This window comes from Osmerus eperlanus, chromosome 15 (assembly GCF_963692335.1).
Source record: "Osmerus eperlanus chromosome 15, fOsmEpe2.1, whole genome shotgun sequence".
Classification (NCBI taxonomy): Eukaryota; Metazoa; Chordata; class Actinopteri; order Osmeriformes; family Osmeridae; genus Osmerus; species Osmerus eperlanus.
The window spans coordinates 491,534-511,035 of record NC_085032.1 but is presented as its reverse complement, the minus strand read 5'-3'; the positions used below and the strand labels follow the sequence as shown (position 1 = coordinate 511,035).

The 19,502-nt window shown below is 42.6% G+C and overlaps 2 protein-coding genes across 4 annotated transcripts in view; both read left to right on the top strand.

The window, feature by feature from the left end:
* LOC134035296 (uncharacterized) overlaps positions 1 to 16,803 on the top strand; it is a 293,502-nt gene extending 276,699 nt beyond the window's left edge. For both annotated transcript variants that reach the window (XM_062480301.1, XM_062480300.1), the window contains exon 7: positions 16,156 to 16,803. In XM_062480301.1, the coding sequence (XP_062336285.1) occupies positions 16,156 to 16,184 (29 nt within the window). In that variant the 3' untranslated portion in view covers positions 16,185 to 16,803. The remainder of the gene's footprint in view (positions 1 to 16,155) is intronic.
* Positions 10,041 to 13,691, top strand: slc35g2b (solute carrier family 35 member G2b). Of its 2 annotated transcripts, none has more exons than XM_062479609.1 (2): positions 10,041 to 10,352; positions 12,014 to 13,691. In XM_062479609.1, the coding sequence occupies exon 2, from the start codon at positions 12,061 to 12,063 to the stop codon at positions 13,297 to 13,299; it is 1,239 nt and encodes a 412-aa protein (XP_062335593.1). In that variant the 5' UTR covers positions 10,041 to 10,352; positions 12,014 to 12,060; the 3' UTR covers positions 13,300 to 13,691. The 2 variants fall into 2 exon arrangements, with proteins under 2 accessions (XP_062335593.1, XP_062335592.1); XM_062479608.1 differs by having other exon boundaries at positions 10,043 to 10,352; positions 12,037 to 13,682.
* Positions 16,804 to 19,502: the final 2,699 nt, after the last annotated feature.

Sequence of the window (19,502 nt, the reverse complement as noted above, 5' to 3'; positions counted from 1 at the left end):
TAGAAAAGAGACATCTTCTGCTAAATTCTGTTCCAGGTGAAGCTGTAAACCAAAGACTGGAGGAGTTAAACCAGGAGATTGGTTTGACGGTTACATTTTGAATTAAATTTATTTTGATAATTTCTTTTATTTTTTCTATATTACAATTCTAAAAAGCTTGTCTAAAGTTGTATGTATGTGGTGAAGGGGGCCTGTGAGTATGTCCAGGTCTGCCGTGGATACATGGATGTCGAATGTCCACTGCAGAGTGACGGTGGGTTTTCCCCTATAACATCATTAGGGTTTTCCCACTGTGTCCAGTGTGTCCTCACCACTTGGTCATAACGCTGCATAGTCTCATCATTATTGTTGATTTGTATGTCAACCTTGTGTAGTCAGTAATGGGATATTTTTAAATTTGTGTTTGTTGTCACACCCTAAAAGGGTATGAAAGGAGGGATTTATTTGAACTTTAAAAATATCCACTTTAAATCCTCAAATGGGTTCTTGATTTCAATATCTGTGTTTAATCATTGGTGTTCGACTGTTCGCATCTCATTTGACTCAGTTACTGCTTGATCATGGGAGATAAGGTGATGCTGGGACTGTAACTCTTTTCTGCTTCAGGACGAGTCAGACCGGCGGGTCTGACTACCTTTGGATATTCAACCCCTGTTCTAAGGCCCCATTCCCCTGGAGACCATGCCCCCCCCCCTTTCTCACTGGATGATCTACCCCTTCCCCTTGGAGACCCTGCCCCATCTGCCCCTATGCCTCATCAGACCTAGGAGTGGTCTGCCCCCCCCTTCCCCTTGAAGACCCTGCCCCACCTGCCCCAATACATCATCATATGTTCGGGGAAGCCTGTTGTACATTTATGGACAGGACCATTCAAGGTCATCGAGAGAACCTCGCACGCCCTAAGGGTGCTTGGGAAAGGAAGTACGTGATACCACTGGAGCATGTGTTGTGCTGCTCCAGAATCCAGTTGTACGTTGCAGGAGTTGGTGGAGAAGGGCCAGGAGGGCCAGTGAACCGTTTGCTATTGCTACGAATGTGAGAGTTCGGAAAAGAGGGTTAGGACTAGGTCAAGAGTGATACTGCTTGACCACACTAGAATAGTACTGGACCAAGAAGGTTTCCGCTATTTTACTTAAGAGTGTGCTATATCAATATCAACATGATTGTTGCTGTATCCCGTGTATCAGGTCCCTGTGCAAATGGATCATTGTCTCGGCTGTGGAGAACCCAAAGACGGGGTTCCAAATGCCGTTGCTGGGGCTGGCTGACCAGGACGAGGAGGCGGTGGTTGGTCCGGGCTATGTTGATTGATCTCTGGTGTTTTCAGAGATCAAAAGAGGGATTAAAGAATATATTGTGCTTATTAAAGTTATGTTTTATGAAACTTAGAAGTGTGCTCAGGCTTAAACATGGTGTCTCACACAGGGTGTGGGAAGCAGGCTGTTCTTTGTGTCTCTATCTCTTCATTTTCAGAAACAACCTTGAAACCGGGTGGAGACGGCACCCGAGCAGGTGGGACGCGTAGGCAAGAACAACTCCCAGATGCACGAGAGAACAAGCTCAACCCTCTTTTATCTTTCTGTTTTTAATTGCACTGTATAAATATATGCTGGGGAGGGACAGATAGCGAGTTGGACTGAACCAACCCAAACTCTGTTGCGGGTAGGGAAACATAGACAACCCCAGAGCTCTGGACGTGTTGATTTCCAACTGCTGCATTAAAGCTGATATTATGGGACCTCTGCGACTCCAGACCACTCTTTCTAGAACACAGATTTGTGTCATTGAATACCATCATAACATATTGGAATAGACACACAATATTTCAATCCTTCAATACCTTACTTAGCAAATGACTCTAGCTAGACTAGCTGTATTCGGCATTAAAAATAGCCAGAAAACGAATAGCAGTCTAGACTATCGCTAACTCCTGTCTAATCTATTTGAAAGAACTGGAGAAAGGCAGGTGCTAGATACGTTAGCATACGTTAGCATTGCTAATAATAACTACCGACAAAATCATCCTACAGCTTGCGGTTGTGATGAACATAACTGAACAAAAAGGTTGGAACGTTCCTCTTCTCAGCAACAGCTTCAAAGCAAATCATGCTTTACATTGTCCCAGGTTTTCAAAACCGTCCTTAGTGAAATGGTTCGAGCAAATGTGGAATTGGGGATCGAACTGCACAGGGATCTTCTACGCTAGAGCTAATATAGCTACGGTTTAGACAAACATCAGCCATGCCCGTCGAGTCAATGTTAGCTAGACTCTAGCTCATCTGCTTTTTATTAACGCTGATTTGCAAGGAATGCAAGAACAGCTAGATAGCTAGCTGGATAAACCACTATATTGCACTCGAGATCCGTTGTCCTGCGACCAAAGAGCGACTTAACCGCAACTTAACCCATGGTACCAAAATGTATGTATCCAGCCGACCAAGGTACAACGTCACGGCAACGTTGTCCACGGGACCAAAAAATAACGTAACCAGCCGACCAAGGTACGACGTCGCGGCAACGTTGTCCACGGGTCTAAAAATAAGGTAACCAGCCGACCAAGGTACGACGTTGCGGCAACGTTGTCCATGGGACCAAAAAATAACGTAACCAGCCGATCAAGGTACAACGTCGCGGCAACGTTGTCCATGGGACCAAAAAATAACGTAACCAGCCGACCAAGGTACAACGTCGCGGCAACGTTGCCCACGGGTCTAAAAATAACGTAACCAGCCGACCAAGGTACGACGTCGCGGCAACGTTGTCCAGGGGACCAAAAAATAACGTAACCAGCCGACCAAGGTACGACGTCGCGGCAACGTTGTCCACGGGTCTAAAAATAACGTAACCAGCCGACCAAGGTACGACGTTGTGGCAGAAGGTAACGTCGCGGGTTACCAACTGAGCACTTACTGGCAACGTTGCCGCAACGTCATGTGTTAGCTGGGAAAACTGTGGAAGCAAATCGTTACCAAAATTCAAATGCAAATGCATTTCCAGAAATGCATTTGCATTTTAAGAATGTGGCTGCATTATTTGACTCATAAATGAAATTAGTAATCAATCATCCTATTTGCATTTTAATTTTCTTCTTCAAGAGTGCTCAATCTTTCACTTAATTAAAATGAAAAAGAAATAGACATTTGAGATTTAATTTTCAAAACATGCCCCAGCAAATAGATACCAAAATTCTATTTGAAATGTAAAATGTAAAATTTGAAAATTAAAATGCATTTCCAGAAATGCATTTTCATTTTAAGAACGTGGCTGCAAAATCGTGAGCACAATTCAAATTCAAACGCATTTCCAGAAATGCATTTTCATTTTAAGAACGTGGCTGCAAAATCGTGACCACAATTCAAATGCATTTCCAGAAATGCATTTTCATTTTAAGAACGTGTCTGCAAAATCGTGACCACAATTCAAATGCATTTGCAGAAATGCAAAATGAACGAAAAAGCATTCTGAGCGGCGCAGCAGAGTGACGTCAGTAGCCGCTCTTCTTCAGCTCCCTGCTGACCGAGCTACCCATCTTGTTCGGTAGGGGGCGGTGTGCACATCTGCATTGCATTACATTGCAAATGTGCCGGTAAATTGATTGAATTGCCGGGTCTTTAGAGCAGCGTTCCCCAACCGGTGCCCACCAGTCCGCGAACCGGTACCGGTCCGTGGGTCATTTCGTACCGGGCCGCACAAAAAATAATGAATAACATTATTTCCTTTTAATTGATTATCAAAGTCTGAAAGACGTTTTATTCTGAAAAATGACCTTATTCTCTCCTTCTCCGCAGGCCTTTTCCCCTGAGCAAAAAAGCTCTGCAAAGACGTGTGTTTACTCATTTTTTAGCAAGTTTGTGGGCTTTATTTACCTTTATTGAGCCGCCCCTGAGCCACAGCCGCCCCGGCTGTGGGTAGAGAGGGTTGTCTGTTAATCGCAAGGTTGGCGGTTCGACCCCCGACTCCTCCCAGGCCACGTGCCGAAGTATCCTTGAGCAAGACTCTGAACCCCAAGTTGCTCCCGATGGGCAGGCCGGCGCCTTGCATGGTAGCTCGCTGCCGTCGGTTTTAGTCATTGTTTGACATCAAGTTGCTCAGTCTGTGATGCGTCCTCTAAAGACCCGGCAATTCAATCAATTTACCGGCACATTTGCAATGTAATGCAATGCAGATGTGCACACCGCCCCCTACCGAACAAGATGGGTAGCTCGGTCAGCAGGGAGCTGAAGAAGAGCGGCTACTGACGTCACTCTGCTGCGCCGCTCAGAATGCTTTTTCGTTCATTTTGCATTTCTGCAAATGCATTTGAATTTGAATTGTGGTCACGATTTTGCAGACACATTCTTAAAATGAAAATGCATTTCTGGAAATGCATTTGAATTTGAATTGTGCTCACGATTTTGCAGTCACGTTCTTAAAATGAAAATGCATTTCTGGAAATGCATTTTAATTTTCAAATTTTACATTTCAAATTGAATTTTGGTATCTATTTGCTGGGGCATGTTTTGAAAATTAAATCTCAAATGTCTATTTCTTTTTCATTTTAATTAAGTGAAATTCGAATAAATAACCTGTGTTACATGTAAATCTACAATTCACGATGCATGTTTGTCCAGATCTTTGTCAGGTTATTTTTCAGCTTTTTCAGATATAGAGCTAGTTAACTGAAGCTGAGTTGAATCACGATGTAGTTTGGTTGCTAAGCTGTAACGTTCTACCCACCTCGATCCAGTTTGCTTCGACAACAGAAGTGGAAACAACTAAAGTAATCATTTCAAATGATATCTAGTCAATCTGTTGAAAACAGTGTTGTGTAGACATATTAGATTTATTTGTACGTTTTTATTTCAAGTCTCCACCTTCGTTGTTTCAGTGAGTGTTGGCCGTGTTGCGTCTTTGCTCCACAGCTTCACTCGTTCACCAACCAATCAGCGCGCAGCTCATCTATATATTCATGAGCATACCATAAAAGGAGAAAACCTAGCGTTTTTTCCCGGGAAAATTTCAGAGGATGTATCAGGGGGCATAGAACAGCACCCGGGCCATTTTCAGCCCAACCAATGTTACATACCCTATTCGGAGACCTTAAGGAACAGTGTGAAATACACAAAAAACCCAGTCAATCACCCCTTTAAATTAAATATACATTTAATAACATTGCAAATGAATGAAATCAATTACTAGACAAACATGTTACAAAATGAAGGTTAACTCTTGTCTACTCTACCATTATTATTGTAAACCTGAGATAGAAAGCAAATTTGTGTTGTTATGGAAACATTTGTTGTTTGGTCTTTTGGAGAACTGTGGAGACAAGTGTAGTCAGGTTTATATATAATATAATAAATGTTATTCTTTTGATGGCAAAATTTCATATTCACAAATGTAAGTTTTCCTGATGAAAAAAAACTGCCCCCCTAGGCACTGAAGCTCCCCTGCGTCCCATATCAGCATTCTTTACACACACATAGATACGGTACATATTTGTCCAAAGAAGAGCGTTAAATAAATAGCGGCTCAGAGAGAGCGTATTTGCTCTGCACCCTCTGTGTTCTTAACCATTGTGTATTATTACATTTACATTTAGTCATTTAGCAGACGCTCTTATCCAGAGCGACTTACAGTAAGTACAGGGACATTCTCCCCGAGGCAAGTAAGGTGAAGTGCCTTGCCCAAGGACACAACGTCATTTTGCACGGCCGGGAATCGAGCCAACAACCTTCTGATTAATAGCCCAACTCCCTAACCGCTCAGCCATCTGAGCCTCCTACATTATTATGTTCATGGCATGACAAATGTAATTATAGCCTATTATAATAAGTGATATCGTGGCATGTTAAGGTGTCATTATAGATTGTTGACGTCTGCTGTAAGCTAGTAATAGTAAAGCAACACTCATCATCATTATAATAGTAACATATATAGGCTTATTTAATTTAGCTTGCTTTGCCGAGCTAGAACAACGACTGAGCCAGATATTCAATTTTACAGTTTCTTTAAAGATCCTGTAAAGAAAATTCCATGATTTGCTTCTCAGTACATTATATACGTGTGAAATTAGTTCCTGAAAGCATGTGCAAAGCGCGAAAACTTTGTCGCACTGATATGTGGAGTTAGACCGTTGGAACAGTTTTTGTATAGGCGGAGCTAAAATCCGACCGATCTACGTCACAGCAACCTATCTACGTCAGATCACAGACATTCCAGCTGAGCATTCTGTTACTCAGCTGGTATGATGCAAAGACAAATTAATTAATACATAAAACAATCAGAGACTGCAGGTAGGTCTGTTATGATATCTGCAATTGATTTAGTGTTGCTGTTCTTGCTAAATTCAATAAATTCGAGGGGGCAAAGATTCAGCTCCTTCAGGCGACACGCCCCCCCCAGTCTCAAGCAGAGAAGACTTGCTGATTTTCTCACAAATTCAAAGCCTAATTTAACATACTTGTCTGTGGTTTTTTTTCATTCGAATTTGGATGGGTAGTTAACAACACATTCTTCTGTGGTGTGATGAACTTAAAACTCATTTTCAATTCCACTTCACATGATCTTTAATCCGACACAATACTTACGCAGTCATACTAAAAACACGAAGCAAGAAGAACAAAGTATATTTGGTGAGTCTGAGTCATATGTGGAACGTATGTTCCATCTAGAATATACGGTGGCCCTGAAGTGCAAATCACAACCATTAACATGAGTGCATCCCCCAAATGAAAACACTCCCCCCACATACGACTCAACCCCCCCCAAATAGGATGACTTGCTCACCTCCCCCCAATACAAAGACACGCTCCCCCAAATGGGAAACGACATAACATTAACTCAAAAACACATTACATTAACCCTTGTGCTGCCTTCGGGTCACATGACCCAAAGGTTCATAACGAACCATCGTTGTGTTTACTCAATTTTACCCAATACAAAAACAAATTAAAATAATTTTCTTTTAACCTTCGCAATGTGGGGGGTCTGAGACAGCCCACCGGTTAAAAGAAAATGCTTCACTTTGTTTTTAAATGCGGTAAAGTTGTCGCAATACAACGGTGGGTCACAATGACTGATGGGTCAGAATGACCCGAAGATAACACAAGGGTTAACTCAAAACGGAAAGGGTTGGTACTACACTTCGTCGCTGAATGGATGCAGTAACTAACAAGAAATTGATCGACAGAAGTACAAAATGCAATAGCCTGATCAGAGTTACGTGCACAAGGACATTTGTTTGGCTATCGAAGCATGTAGCAAATAGTAGGCTACTTATGCAAAAGTATAAATTGCGTGTTAAACGTAAAAATCGATCTAACAACTATCCTGGTCCACGTAACTCTGTCATTGTGGCATTTCGTTCTTCTGTTGTGGACTATTAGTTTTATCTTCTGAAAAGTCCTGCTTCCTTCAACTGCGTTTTTAGCATGCGCATACGCCTACACTAGGCTACTTATTTTAATGTTGTGAAACGTTAACAGCATATCTAAGATTATTTCATAGGAATGTCCCTGATTAAAATAAAGAGTAGCTAGTGAAAGTCATGACTCTGAATTGTTAACATAAATGTTTCTTCTTTTCTTCCAACCAAAACGATCAACTTCATGATAATGACAGAGTTACGTGGACCAGGATGGTTGTTTCGCTATCGATTTTTACGTTTAACACGCAATTGCATAAGTAGCCTACTACTTGCTGCATGCTTCGATAGCCAAACAAATGTCCTGGTGCACGTAACTGTCAGGCTATTGAATTTTGTACTTCTGTCGATCAATTTCTCATTTCTTGTTAGTTACTGCATCCATTCAGCAACGAAGTGTAGTACCAACCCTTTCCTTTTGAGTTAATGTAATATGTTTTTTAGTTACTGTAATACTATCCATCCATCCATCATCTTCCGCTTGTCCGGGGGTCGGGTCGCGGGGGCAGCAACCTAAGCAGGGAGGCCCAGACTTTCCTCTCCCCGGCCACTTCCACCAGCTCTTCCTGGAGGACCCCGAGGCGTTCCCAGGCCAGCCGAGAAACATAGTCCCTCCAGCGTGTCCTGGGTCTTCCCCGGGGCCTCTTCCCAGTGGGACGTGCCCAGAACACCTCACCAGGGAGGCGTCCAGGAGGCATCCTTATCAGATGCCCGAGCCACCTCAACTGGCCCCTCTCGACACGGAGGAGCAGCGGTTCTACTCTGAGCCCCTCCCGGATGACCGAGCTTCGAGCTTCTCACCCTATCTCTAAGGGAGAGCCCGGACACCCTGCGGAGAAAACTCATTTCGGCCGCTTGTATTCGCGATCTCGTTCTTTCGGTCACTACCCACAGTTCGTGACCATAGGTGAGAGTAGGAACGTAGATCGACTGGTAAATAGAGAGCTTCGCCTTTCGACTCAGCTCCTTCTTCACCACGACGGACCGATGCAGAGCCCGCATCACTGCGGACGCTGCACCGATCCGCCTGTCGATCTCGCGCTCCATCCTTCCCTCACTCGTGAACAAGACCCCGAGATACTTGAACTCCTCCGCTTGGGACAAGATCTCCTCCCCGACCCGGAGATTGACTCCACCTTTTTCCGGTCGATAACCATGGCCTCAGATTTGGAGGTGCTGATTCCCATCCCAGCCGCTTCGCATTCGGTTGCGAACCGCTCCAGTGAGAGCTGGAGGTCACAGCCCCATGAAGCCAACAGGACCACATCATCCGCATGTAATGTAATACTATACAGTACTAATAATTTTTCGTAAAGTTCACATGATGTATCTGCTTCTTGATCGGACTTGTACCCCATTCTGCCAGTTTTCTAACTCCACTGCAATGCCTTAGCTCAAACGCTCGCGACTGGTTGTCGCAAAGTATGACGTGTACAGCTAGTTGCAAGCGTGCACGAGTTTCAGAGCAAAGAACAAGGCGAGCCACTGTTCTGCGCAAGACCGGAAGAGCCAGAACTGGAAAGATGGCGCAGCCCGTTTCGCGCTCTCGCTTGCCTCACTGCGCCACTGAGCACTTTTAGCTGCCTCCCCTCCTGCTTTTTCACTGCGGCGTTATGTCAGATCAGCAAGACTAATATGATATACACATACGTAAAATACAAGACCTAGACTATGGAATGAGAGGACAGAATAAAAGTGTGTACAAACATTACACTGGTGACATACAGAGATCAATTGCACGTGCTCAAGTTGAGCAAAAAAATTAGCAGCTCAACCCAGTTTGTGAGGGATTGCACAATCCGAGAACAGACTCAGCTCGTCGCTGCCTCATTTCGCGTCTTTCCCCCGTATTTGAAACAGTAAAAAACACAAATTCAGCGATATTGACTATAAAAATCATTGGAATGATTGGAATCATACAATAATTAAATTTCTATCACAGATCAGTGGGCAAATATTTATAAATGTATTTATTTGTAATCCTTATTCATTTTTTACATTTCATGATGACACAGGGGAGGCACTGCCTCCCTTGCCTCCCCTGACCGCACGTCACCGCACCTATATATTGTAGGGGTGGGGGAAAAATCGATTCACATTTGAATCGCGATTCAGTCTTCTAGCGATTCAGATCGATTCACCCAAAAAAATTGTGAATCGATTTTTTATTAAATCGTGACCCCAGGAATCGATTAGAATCGTGAGGGTACGATTCGAATCGTACCCTGGTATATGTCAGAGTCTGACAATACCAGCTTGCTGAAATGCAAATGTCAATGTTTTATACAGGTTTAAAGGATATGAGCTCTGACTGGAAATGGACCATTAGTTGTCCGGCAAATGTGGCTGAGCCATAAAGAAACTAAATTTAAGTTTCTTGAAAAGGTTGCAAGAATTTGACAAGCCAACAAATTCGATTAGAATTGTAGAAATGTATTGTTCAAATGCACGATGTTGAGCCTTGGTTACCCCCAATCCACAATCCAAACACCACAAGCTGTGACTGTTATTAAAGCATCAATGTCTTTATGTCAGACTCCCTATGCCTGTTTTCCGTGGGGTTTTTCCATATCCTCCAATGTCAGTCTCTGCAAAAACACTGATAGATTTACTAGAGACATTAACACACCAAAATGATGAAAACATGTAACCAAAGGAAGATACTTTCGGGACACACACGTGAGAACACACTAACTGCGCGGGTCTCTACTTTCCCCTTTTTTCCGTTACCCAGCACCCGACATCCACGTCTACCGAAGGCGTGGAGAAGATCTCGTTTGAACGTAGGCTGCACCTTGCCTCTTGGAGACGCGCTTCGTTCGAAGGGGGAGATGGAGAAATGGCTAACGCAATGTACCAAATGTAAAGACCAAGGAATCAAGGAACATTATCATTTATAACTCAAATGTTGCTTTACAATCGATAGGAACCTATTTCTAGATACAAGGTACGTGTGAACATATTTTAAATTTATATATTGAAACAATTATTCGCTGGGTATTTGGTTCACAGTGGAAATAGCAAGACACCTATTCTCGCACTGTTATTGCTTAAAATGAAGTAAAAACGAGAAACGAAAGATGCTGAATATTGCGTTTTTGTTATCTCATACGAATTGTACACTGCCTAGGCTACATTTTTGCGTATTTGTTAAGCTGTAAGTGACTACCTTTTCTCGGTGTAAGTTCTTACCTCTTTTTATGGCATTTCATATTACGTTTGGTGAGAAATAATTGTGTACGATATAAATTATGGTATACAGAGATAGAACCAATAAGAGATATTCAAAATATGCACACATGATTCATTTCATGTTGCAAGACCACAAGACGCAGGAAAACGTTTACTCTAGATTTAGGAGAATAGGCTACTGCTTATAGCAGATTCCAGGTTTTAATGATTTCTTTTTCATTTAGCCTGATAGTTTGTTTATTGTTTTTATCCAGGCATTTTTAATTGATGCAATTATGCATCAATGTGACTAATATTAACTAACTAAATGTAAATGAGTAACATTTGAGAGAAAGGGAGAGAGGAGATAAGTGGATAGGCCTACATAGATAGAGATGTAGATATATAAATAGAAACAAAGAGACACACACACACACACACAGAGTGACACAGAGAGAGAGAGAGAGAGATAGAGAGAGAGAGAGAGCAAGGGAGAGAGAGGAGAGAGAGGAGCAACATGTTTCTGCCCCCTTGTGGCTTTCGTTTTACTGTGGTGCTGACATAATTCAGCTTGTCTGGCACTGGTCCACCACTGTGGGTTGACAGACACCTTACTGTGAAATGTGACTATGTGAGGAGGCTGTGCTCAAGCACTACTATATTACAATGCAGACATTAAATAAAAACTATTCCAACACCATTTATTCCAAATAATTCTCAACAATTTCATGCAACCCTTCATTGATTGAATACTGTTATAGTATAAAATATAATATGTATAATAGAGTATAAAATATAATATGCTTTAGTTGTATCTTTACAACATAATTGTGCTACCCAGTGTTACCAAGCAGGAGATCATTTTTTATCTTGGTCTTACAAAGAATCGCAAACCTGAAGATTATATATTTCAAAATATTTAAGCAAAGATCATGGCTTGTCCCCTCAGGCATAATAAGTGGAGCACTTCCCCTAAGAGTTGTCATTCTGTGATTTCCTCTTACATAATTATATAATCCATCAGACTGAATCAAGTTCACAGTGTTCACTCACACGCTCACTGTTCACTGAGACGCTCACTGGTTTATCTGTGCTAGCTGCAGATATATATAGAGATAGCACAACACATTAGAGTGAGCGGATGAGAGGTAAAGAGTGTGTGTGTCGGGGGGAGGTGTGTGTGAGAGAGAGTGAAGAGAGAGGGGGAAGGATGCAGGAATAAAAAAGGGAGGGAGAGAGAGAGGGAGAGGCAGAAAGAGATCACAGAGGCAGTGTTTTATGAATTATGTAAGCATTTTAGCCATCTTTAGGGAATCCTGTTTTTTGAGTCAGCAAAATCCCAGAACATCTACTGTCCTTTAACAATATAATGTTTTGTCAGTTATTGGGATCTTAATAAAGCCATATTAAACTGTATAACCCTTAATCATTTTACAGTTTGACATTATCTAATTTCACAGACATCTCTCAACATCTGAAGAAACATGGATTTATCTCCATCCAAGCTGCAATATGGATCCAAAAAGAAAGTCAAGATCCACCCCAACACCATCACAGTGAAATATGCCACCAATTTTCCCCAGCCCGGAGATGAGGGATATGATGATGCACCCTCATTCGAGGACTTTAGTTCTTTCGCAGAGGAGAGCCCGGGTAAGAAACTGGTGTCTGACCCTAGTCATGGCAGGACTTTTTTTGGCACCATGGAGACCCGGCCAAAGTCACCGGGGGAGCAGAGAGAAAAGGGTGTGGGGGGTCAACTGGCTAGTTTTGGTCAGGCTTCAGTCTTAGCATCAAGGGTCACCTGGATGGCCCTCTTTGGGGCGGCAGTGGCCCACGGTTGTGTGGCGCTAATAACGCGACTGGCTGCTGACCGCTCCAAAGTGCCCTCCCTCGAGTTGATCTTTATCCGCTCCGTGATCCAAGTGCTGTCTATCGTAGTGGTATTTTACTATCAGGAAGCCCCCTTTGGCCCCAAGGGCTACCGTCTTCGTCTGTTCTTCTATGGAGTGTGCAACGTCATCTCCATTACCTGCGCTTACACCTCCTTCGCAATTGTGCCGCCCAGCAATGGCACCCTCATGTGGCGAGCTTCTACTACTGTCTTCAGTGCCGTTCTGGCCTTTCTGCTGCTGGACGAGCGGTTAGGCTACTCGGACGTGGTGACGGTGGTGGGCAGTGTCTTTGGCCTGTGTCTGGTCATGATCCCCAACGTCGCTGATGAGGAAAAATCCAAGCTGGGCTTCTGGAAGGAGGCCTTCGGCTATACCATGACCGTCATGGCTGGCCTCACCGCCGCCCTCTCCATGATTGTTTACCGGGCCATCAAGGAGCGTGTCAGCATGTGGACGGCACTTTTCACCTTTGGCTGGACGGGAACTGTGTGGGGGGCGTCCACCATGTTCGTCATGCAGGAGCCTATCATCCCCCTGGATGGGGAGACCTGGGGGTATCTGATTGGGATCTGTATCTGCTCCACCATGGCATTCCTGGGGGTCTACTATGCCCTGAACAGGTTTCATCCAGCCCTGGTCAGCACAGTGCAACACCTGGAAATTGTGGTGGCCATGTTGCTTCAACTCATTGTGCTGAGGATGGTGCCTTCTGTGTATGACGTCCTTGGGTGCCTGGTCATCATGATCAGTGTGTTTGCCCTGACGGGCCTCAAGCTCTACAGGGTGAGCCGGGCCGTGCGCCAGGATTACCAGGAGATCCTGGACTAACCTATCAAATGAGCTCTTGGTTTGGCTGGCTGGTGTCTGTTGGTGTTTACAATGTTGCCCGGTACATGTGCAATTGAAGAATGTTTGGATCTTCACTTATTGATTTTGTAATGTGTTGTGGGGGAGTGCCAATTGTGTTATGTCTTACTATTGCGTGCAAATAAATACAAGAGTTGATGTTCCACAGTAAAACTGTTAGCTTTGCTTTTGTATCTGCTATGATCCAATGTCATGAGCCTATAATTAATATCAACATGTTCAGACATATTGTTTACTGATAACGTTAATGAATCAATCCATGGTAAATCCTGCACGTCCCATTGCAGACAGTTGTGTCTACTGACGTGTGTCTACTTCGTCATGCAAAGTGTTCTCATCTTTTACGCTGTAGTTATCGATCAAATTATTCAATCATTAACTTGTCTATGTCTAAAAATATTGATAATTATAACTTTATTTACATAGCACTTTTTAAACAGAGTTACAAAGCTCTTCAGTTAAAACAAGTGCATCTCTCTTTGAGCATCCCTCGCACCATATGCTTCACTAGCGCATGCTCTAGGAGGCTGTATCGGAGGCTGTATGATAACTTCAGTGAACTTTGTTTAGTCAATGAACTAATGCGATTAACAAAGGCATTCGCAATTAAATGAAACTAAGCGCTTAACGCACTGGAGTTCGTAATAAGGAAAATAGGGAAATTCTGTTTAGTTATTTAGAAGCAAATTCCCTTTTACAACCGATATGGCCAGGTTAGTGCTGACTGCTGGCATAACATTGAATCACTGCTTTCAAAGGAGTTTATTTATAGATGAAATGCTGGATAGCTAACAGAACAACAATATAAAGTGGATATACTAAAAGTATAGATCAGTGAATTTTGTGAGTGTGAGTGAGTGAGTTTACTGTTGTCAAAACTATGGAATGCCGTGTTAGTCAAAATTAAATAAATAAATAGATCGGTAAATAAATAGATAAATACACAAATAAATAAATATGGCTATGAAATAAACCCTGAAATTTAAAAAAGATAGCAATAAATATATAAATATAGCATCATATAATTATATAGCTGAATCCATTTACCTACATCAATAAATAAATAAATGTACTTATTTCAAATTGACGTTTTTGTAAAGAAAAACATTTATTTATTTCATGGGACCTTTATTTCTTAATAACACATGTTTTCAAAGCTGCCAACTGGGGTGGCAAGGCTATTTTTAGGGTGGCAGTAGATCCGCCCCTGTAAAGCTGACCCTAAAGAAACCTCAAATCACTCAAGTAACCCTTGTGTTATCTTCGGGTCATTCTGACCCATCAGTCATTGTGACCCACCGTCGTATTGCGACAACTTTACCGCATACAAAAACAAAGTGAAGCATTTTCTTTTAACCGTTGGGCTGTCTCAGACCCCCCACATTGCGAAGGTTAAAAGAACATTATTTTTATTTGTTTTTGTATTGGGTAAAATTGGGTAAACACAACGATGGTTCGTTATGAACCTTTGGGTCATGTGACCAGAAGGCAGCACAAGGGGTAAAGGCCCAATCACCGAACACCCACCCTTAAGCAACACTTGAATTACTGGTTGATACTGTATGTTCCCCTTGAGATTACATTTACTTCCTTGTTCCCTTTGTGTATTTTTATTTAGCTATCATGTTAATGCCTTGGGGTGCCTACACACTAACTGAGTTGAGAATTGAGACTGGGGGGGCGTGTCGCCTGAAGGAGCTGAAGCTCTGCCCCCTCGCAGGATGGCACCACCTCTCTCAAGTACCTACGACCCAGATAATGGACACTACGTCAAGCCGAACAAAACAGTATAGAATTAGAATGTACTTGTTCAATAAGTGTAACATACAGACAGGGCCGCGTTTGTGCAATGGGCAGGAGGGGCTGCTGCCCCGGGCGAAATTAATTTTTTATTTTTATAATAATACATATTTTTTATGCATTTACCCACCCGTAGTGAAGTCCACGTTCTCTTAGCGTCACGTGTCGTTGCCGGTATCAAAGCATGCAAGACAACAATGGCTTCGCATGAAGGTGATGTCAAACGAGTTTGACCTGCTTCGCCAAATTGACTTCAACGATTTGATTCGTGACTTTGCCTTCAAAAAAGTAGACGAGTGGACTTAAACCCACACTGATTATCTAGCCTATGTTCTTTTCAGTAGGCGGCCACAGCCTGATAATTAAATTGTTCAATCGAGTTGTTTGTATATATGTGTTCGCTGGGCTGTGTGTGTGCACGCTAGACTGCATGTTCCAATTTATTTGACATTGTGGCTTGCTAGGGGTGCATGTTACAATGTATTACAATCAGTGGCGATTTCTTTAACCCTCGTGCTGCCTTCGGGTCACATGACCCAAAGGTTCATAACGAACCATCGTTGTGTTTACCCAATTTTACCCAATACAAAAACAAATAAAAATAATTTTCTTTTAACCTTCGCAATGTGGGGGGTCTGAGACAGCCCAACTGTTAAAAGAAAATGCTTCACTTTGTTTTTGTATGCGGTAAAGTTGTCGCAATACGACGGTGGGTCACAATGACTGATGGGTCAGAACGACCCGAAGATAACACAAGGGTTAAGACTGCAAGGGAAGTTCAGCGTGCCCTAAAATTAAAAAAAATTAATGGTCAAATATTTACTATTGTGTTAACATTTTAAATGCTTTAGAACACGTTCATATCGAAGACGAGTTCTTTCAGAATCAGCTACATATATTAGCAGGTCGACTGACGGATTTCCTTCTCATACATTCCCGTAGCGTCACAGTGCATTTCCCTGTTGAAGCTCAGCTTCCATGAACTTCAATGGGGCTGCTTTTAACAGTTTTTTTCAGTGCTTCGAAACTATACGGTCATTGGATGAATGCTGAGATTATGTCCCGCCTCGGACGCTCAGAGTCTCTGGGGGTGAATGGAGGAGTGGGCTGGCCTGGACGCTGTGCTTCCGCGTGATGATTGGAGGGTCTTTTGAAAGACTGCATCTCCTTTTGATTGACAGTAATTTTGTACTACAAAGTCACCGAAGCTATTCAAGCTCAGTCCCATCACGGATTTTGCAACTGTAGTTGAAAGACAAACTGCAGCAACCTATTTCTTGGTATTTGCTTGGCGAAATTGCAAACCAATTTTCATCATACATTTCATACAATTATACACCACGTTCCTTGTTTCAGTTTAACCTAATTTCCACATTTCCTCCTTGATTAATATTGTTTTGTTAGATTGTTCGTTCATTCATTCAGTAGGCTAGGCTAGTGTCGTAGGGGTGAACTAGCCAGTGAACTAGCCAAATAAATAAATAAAATTTAGGATGTAGGCCGAAAATGAGCATCCCCTCTTTGAAAGACCAGCAGCCGCCACTGATTACAATGTATCACATACTGATATTTTTGTCTGTCATAATTTAATTACCAATCCCTCTCTCTCTCTCTAATATATATTGTTAAAAATCATAGTAACAATAATATATATATATATTAAAAAATATTTTGCGTGGGGGGGGGGGGGAGGCTTCTGCCCCGGGCCCCAGATGACCTTAACCTGGCCCTGCATACAGATGCATATAAATTAAGCTTGTTCCCCTGAGCTGTAACACAGGAGTAAAAATGTACACCAGACAGAGCAGACAGTGAGCTCTCCAACTACTTCTAGCACATTAGCTACCATTTCACCAAAATACCATCATTCTACACCGCTTAGCCTAATCAGACCCTCCAGGAATTCGTGATGTTGCGATCGCACCAATTCACGCGAATTCAACGATTCCCGCGAATTCAGCGCGACGTTGCAATTTTAACCAATCACCGCAATTTTCCCGCAACTTTGACCAATCATCGTCATCTCCCACAACTCTCTCCAGTAGGGGTTAAATCCAGTGTTGCGCCTGAACGCGTTCATTGAACAAAATTCATGTTCAAAGTTCATGAACTCGTTGATAATTTTGGTGAACGTGAACTGAACATACTGTATTACTGCCTGATGAACGATACTGTGAACGCGTTCATTCTGGTGTCTGTGGACTCTTTCACTCTTTTTAATTTCGTTCAATAAGGTGCCAGATTTCTAGAGACTTCCAGGCGAAAAACACACCGTTAACAGTCCTGTATCCAGGGTTGCCCAACCAGTCAATTGCTGCGTGTGCTTTCTTCTACTGTCTATGCCTGGCAAGCGTGAGAGCGCCGAGTTGCGTAGAGGCCGAGAGTGGTATTGCAGACAGATTTCAATATTTTTTGTTAAAAAAAAGGGAGATTCCTCCCTTCAATGCATGCAAATGTAAATCCTGGTTGGATAAGGATTAAAAATGGGATATGATGAAAATTGGCATGTTGGTAAGGCTATTTAGGGGACCATTTCTCAATGGTTTTATTCTTTGATGAATGTTTGTTCATTACTTAATTTTCAACCAATAACTCAATTAAAATTACAAAGAGGGAAATTCGCTTTTGATCGCAACTTTCTATCGCAACTTTCACTTGCTCACGCAATTTCATCGCAACAAACACCTAAAAAACACAGCAACTTTCATCGCAACTTTTTGGAAAAGCTCCCGCGAAATCAGGAATTTTAGCCCGCAACTATCACAAAAAAGGCCCGCGAAATCCTGGGGGGACTGCCTAATATCAAGTTAGCGGTTTGCACTAACTCATAGCAGAGATACCTCTTGAAAAGTTATGTAGTATAATTTTAACATGCACACAGAACTGAGTGATGAACTGCTGGCAGCGGTGTATGGTCCAGGTGCGACCGGAGGAGGAACGGCCGGGAGGACGATGCTCAGTACGTCTCCGCGCTGCAAGAGAAGCCGTGTGTCCGTGAACCCCGTCTGTCTCTGGTCCATGTTAAAACTATCCGCCGTGAAATGGTCACTGCAGAGGCGGCTGTTGGGAGTGTATCTGAAGCTTTCCATCAGCGCGGCTCTTCACAAAATCAATCCACCTATTTTTCCTGCCTTCATCAATAGGGAAATTAAATAGCATTGCAGCGCAGCTTAAGTTCTTGCATCCAGGGAAGATGCAGTTGCGGGTGGAGGGAGAAATCCTGAAGCTAGCTAGCTAGCTGATGTAGGCTACAATAACAGTACAGCAGGAGGAGCCATTCAATGATCTGACGTAGATCGGTCAAAGTGACGTTGAACGGTAATTTTTTGGCTCCGCCCATTAAAACCTGATCTGAAAACAGAAGAGAAACTGTTCTACGGTCTAACTCCACATTTCAGTGCGACAAAGTTTTCGCGCTTTGCACATGCTTTCAGGAACTCATTTCACACATATGTAATGTAGTCTACTGAGAAGCAAATCATGGAATTTGCTTTACAGGATCTTTAATATAACATACAATGACATGCGCAGCATCTAAATAACGTTCACCAAAGCAAAATACAGACACAAAACAACATACCTCGTTGGCTGCATGCTGTACAAAAGGGAATAGAGGTTTCCTTAGATCGCTAACATCAGCTATAACAACCTTAAACTTTCATCGGAGCATGTCCGTGCTTCGCTTGCTGTTAGCTTGTCGACTCTCACTCACGAGCGTTCCAAGGCCTTCAAAATAAAGGCACTGTACTCTTACCAAATAAAGTCACGTAATAATACTGAATGCAATTATATAATTCTAAATTATGACATTGGTTGAAAACAGATTATACATTATTATAATCTAATTGCGACAATTACATGTACAATTTAGCAAGGTAGCTGACTTCACTACTTGCGAATTCGCCTTTCATCAACCCGAAGTTCGCGTGCTAGAGATCTGTTGCTGCTGGTGAGTGCTTTCTGCACAGCTTTCTGTTTGAAAGATAAAGTGTAAGAACGTTTCGGCATGCTGCTTCAGATTTCTACACAATGTAGACACGCGCGGCTTCAATTTTACACCAGGCTTTGTGTTTGACCTCCTTGTCTATTTTTTGTTTGCCTATTGCACTGCAGCTACAATTCACTAAATCTATCTTACTAATTAAACGCCGCCCTCGAATAAACGCCTCCCTCGAATAAACGCTGCACCAAAAATTATCATTGTGTAATAAACGCCGCAGCATTTAATCGAAGAAATATGGTATGATAGGACCAGCTGCCTTCCTTTCTGCTACAGAACAGTCTTGGTTCCCTGAGAGGTTTTCTTTTCAATGTGGAGAAAATCTGGAAAGCAAGGAGTCATAGAATTCTCCTTCGGGCAAGGC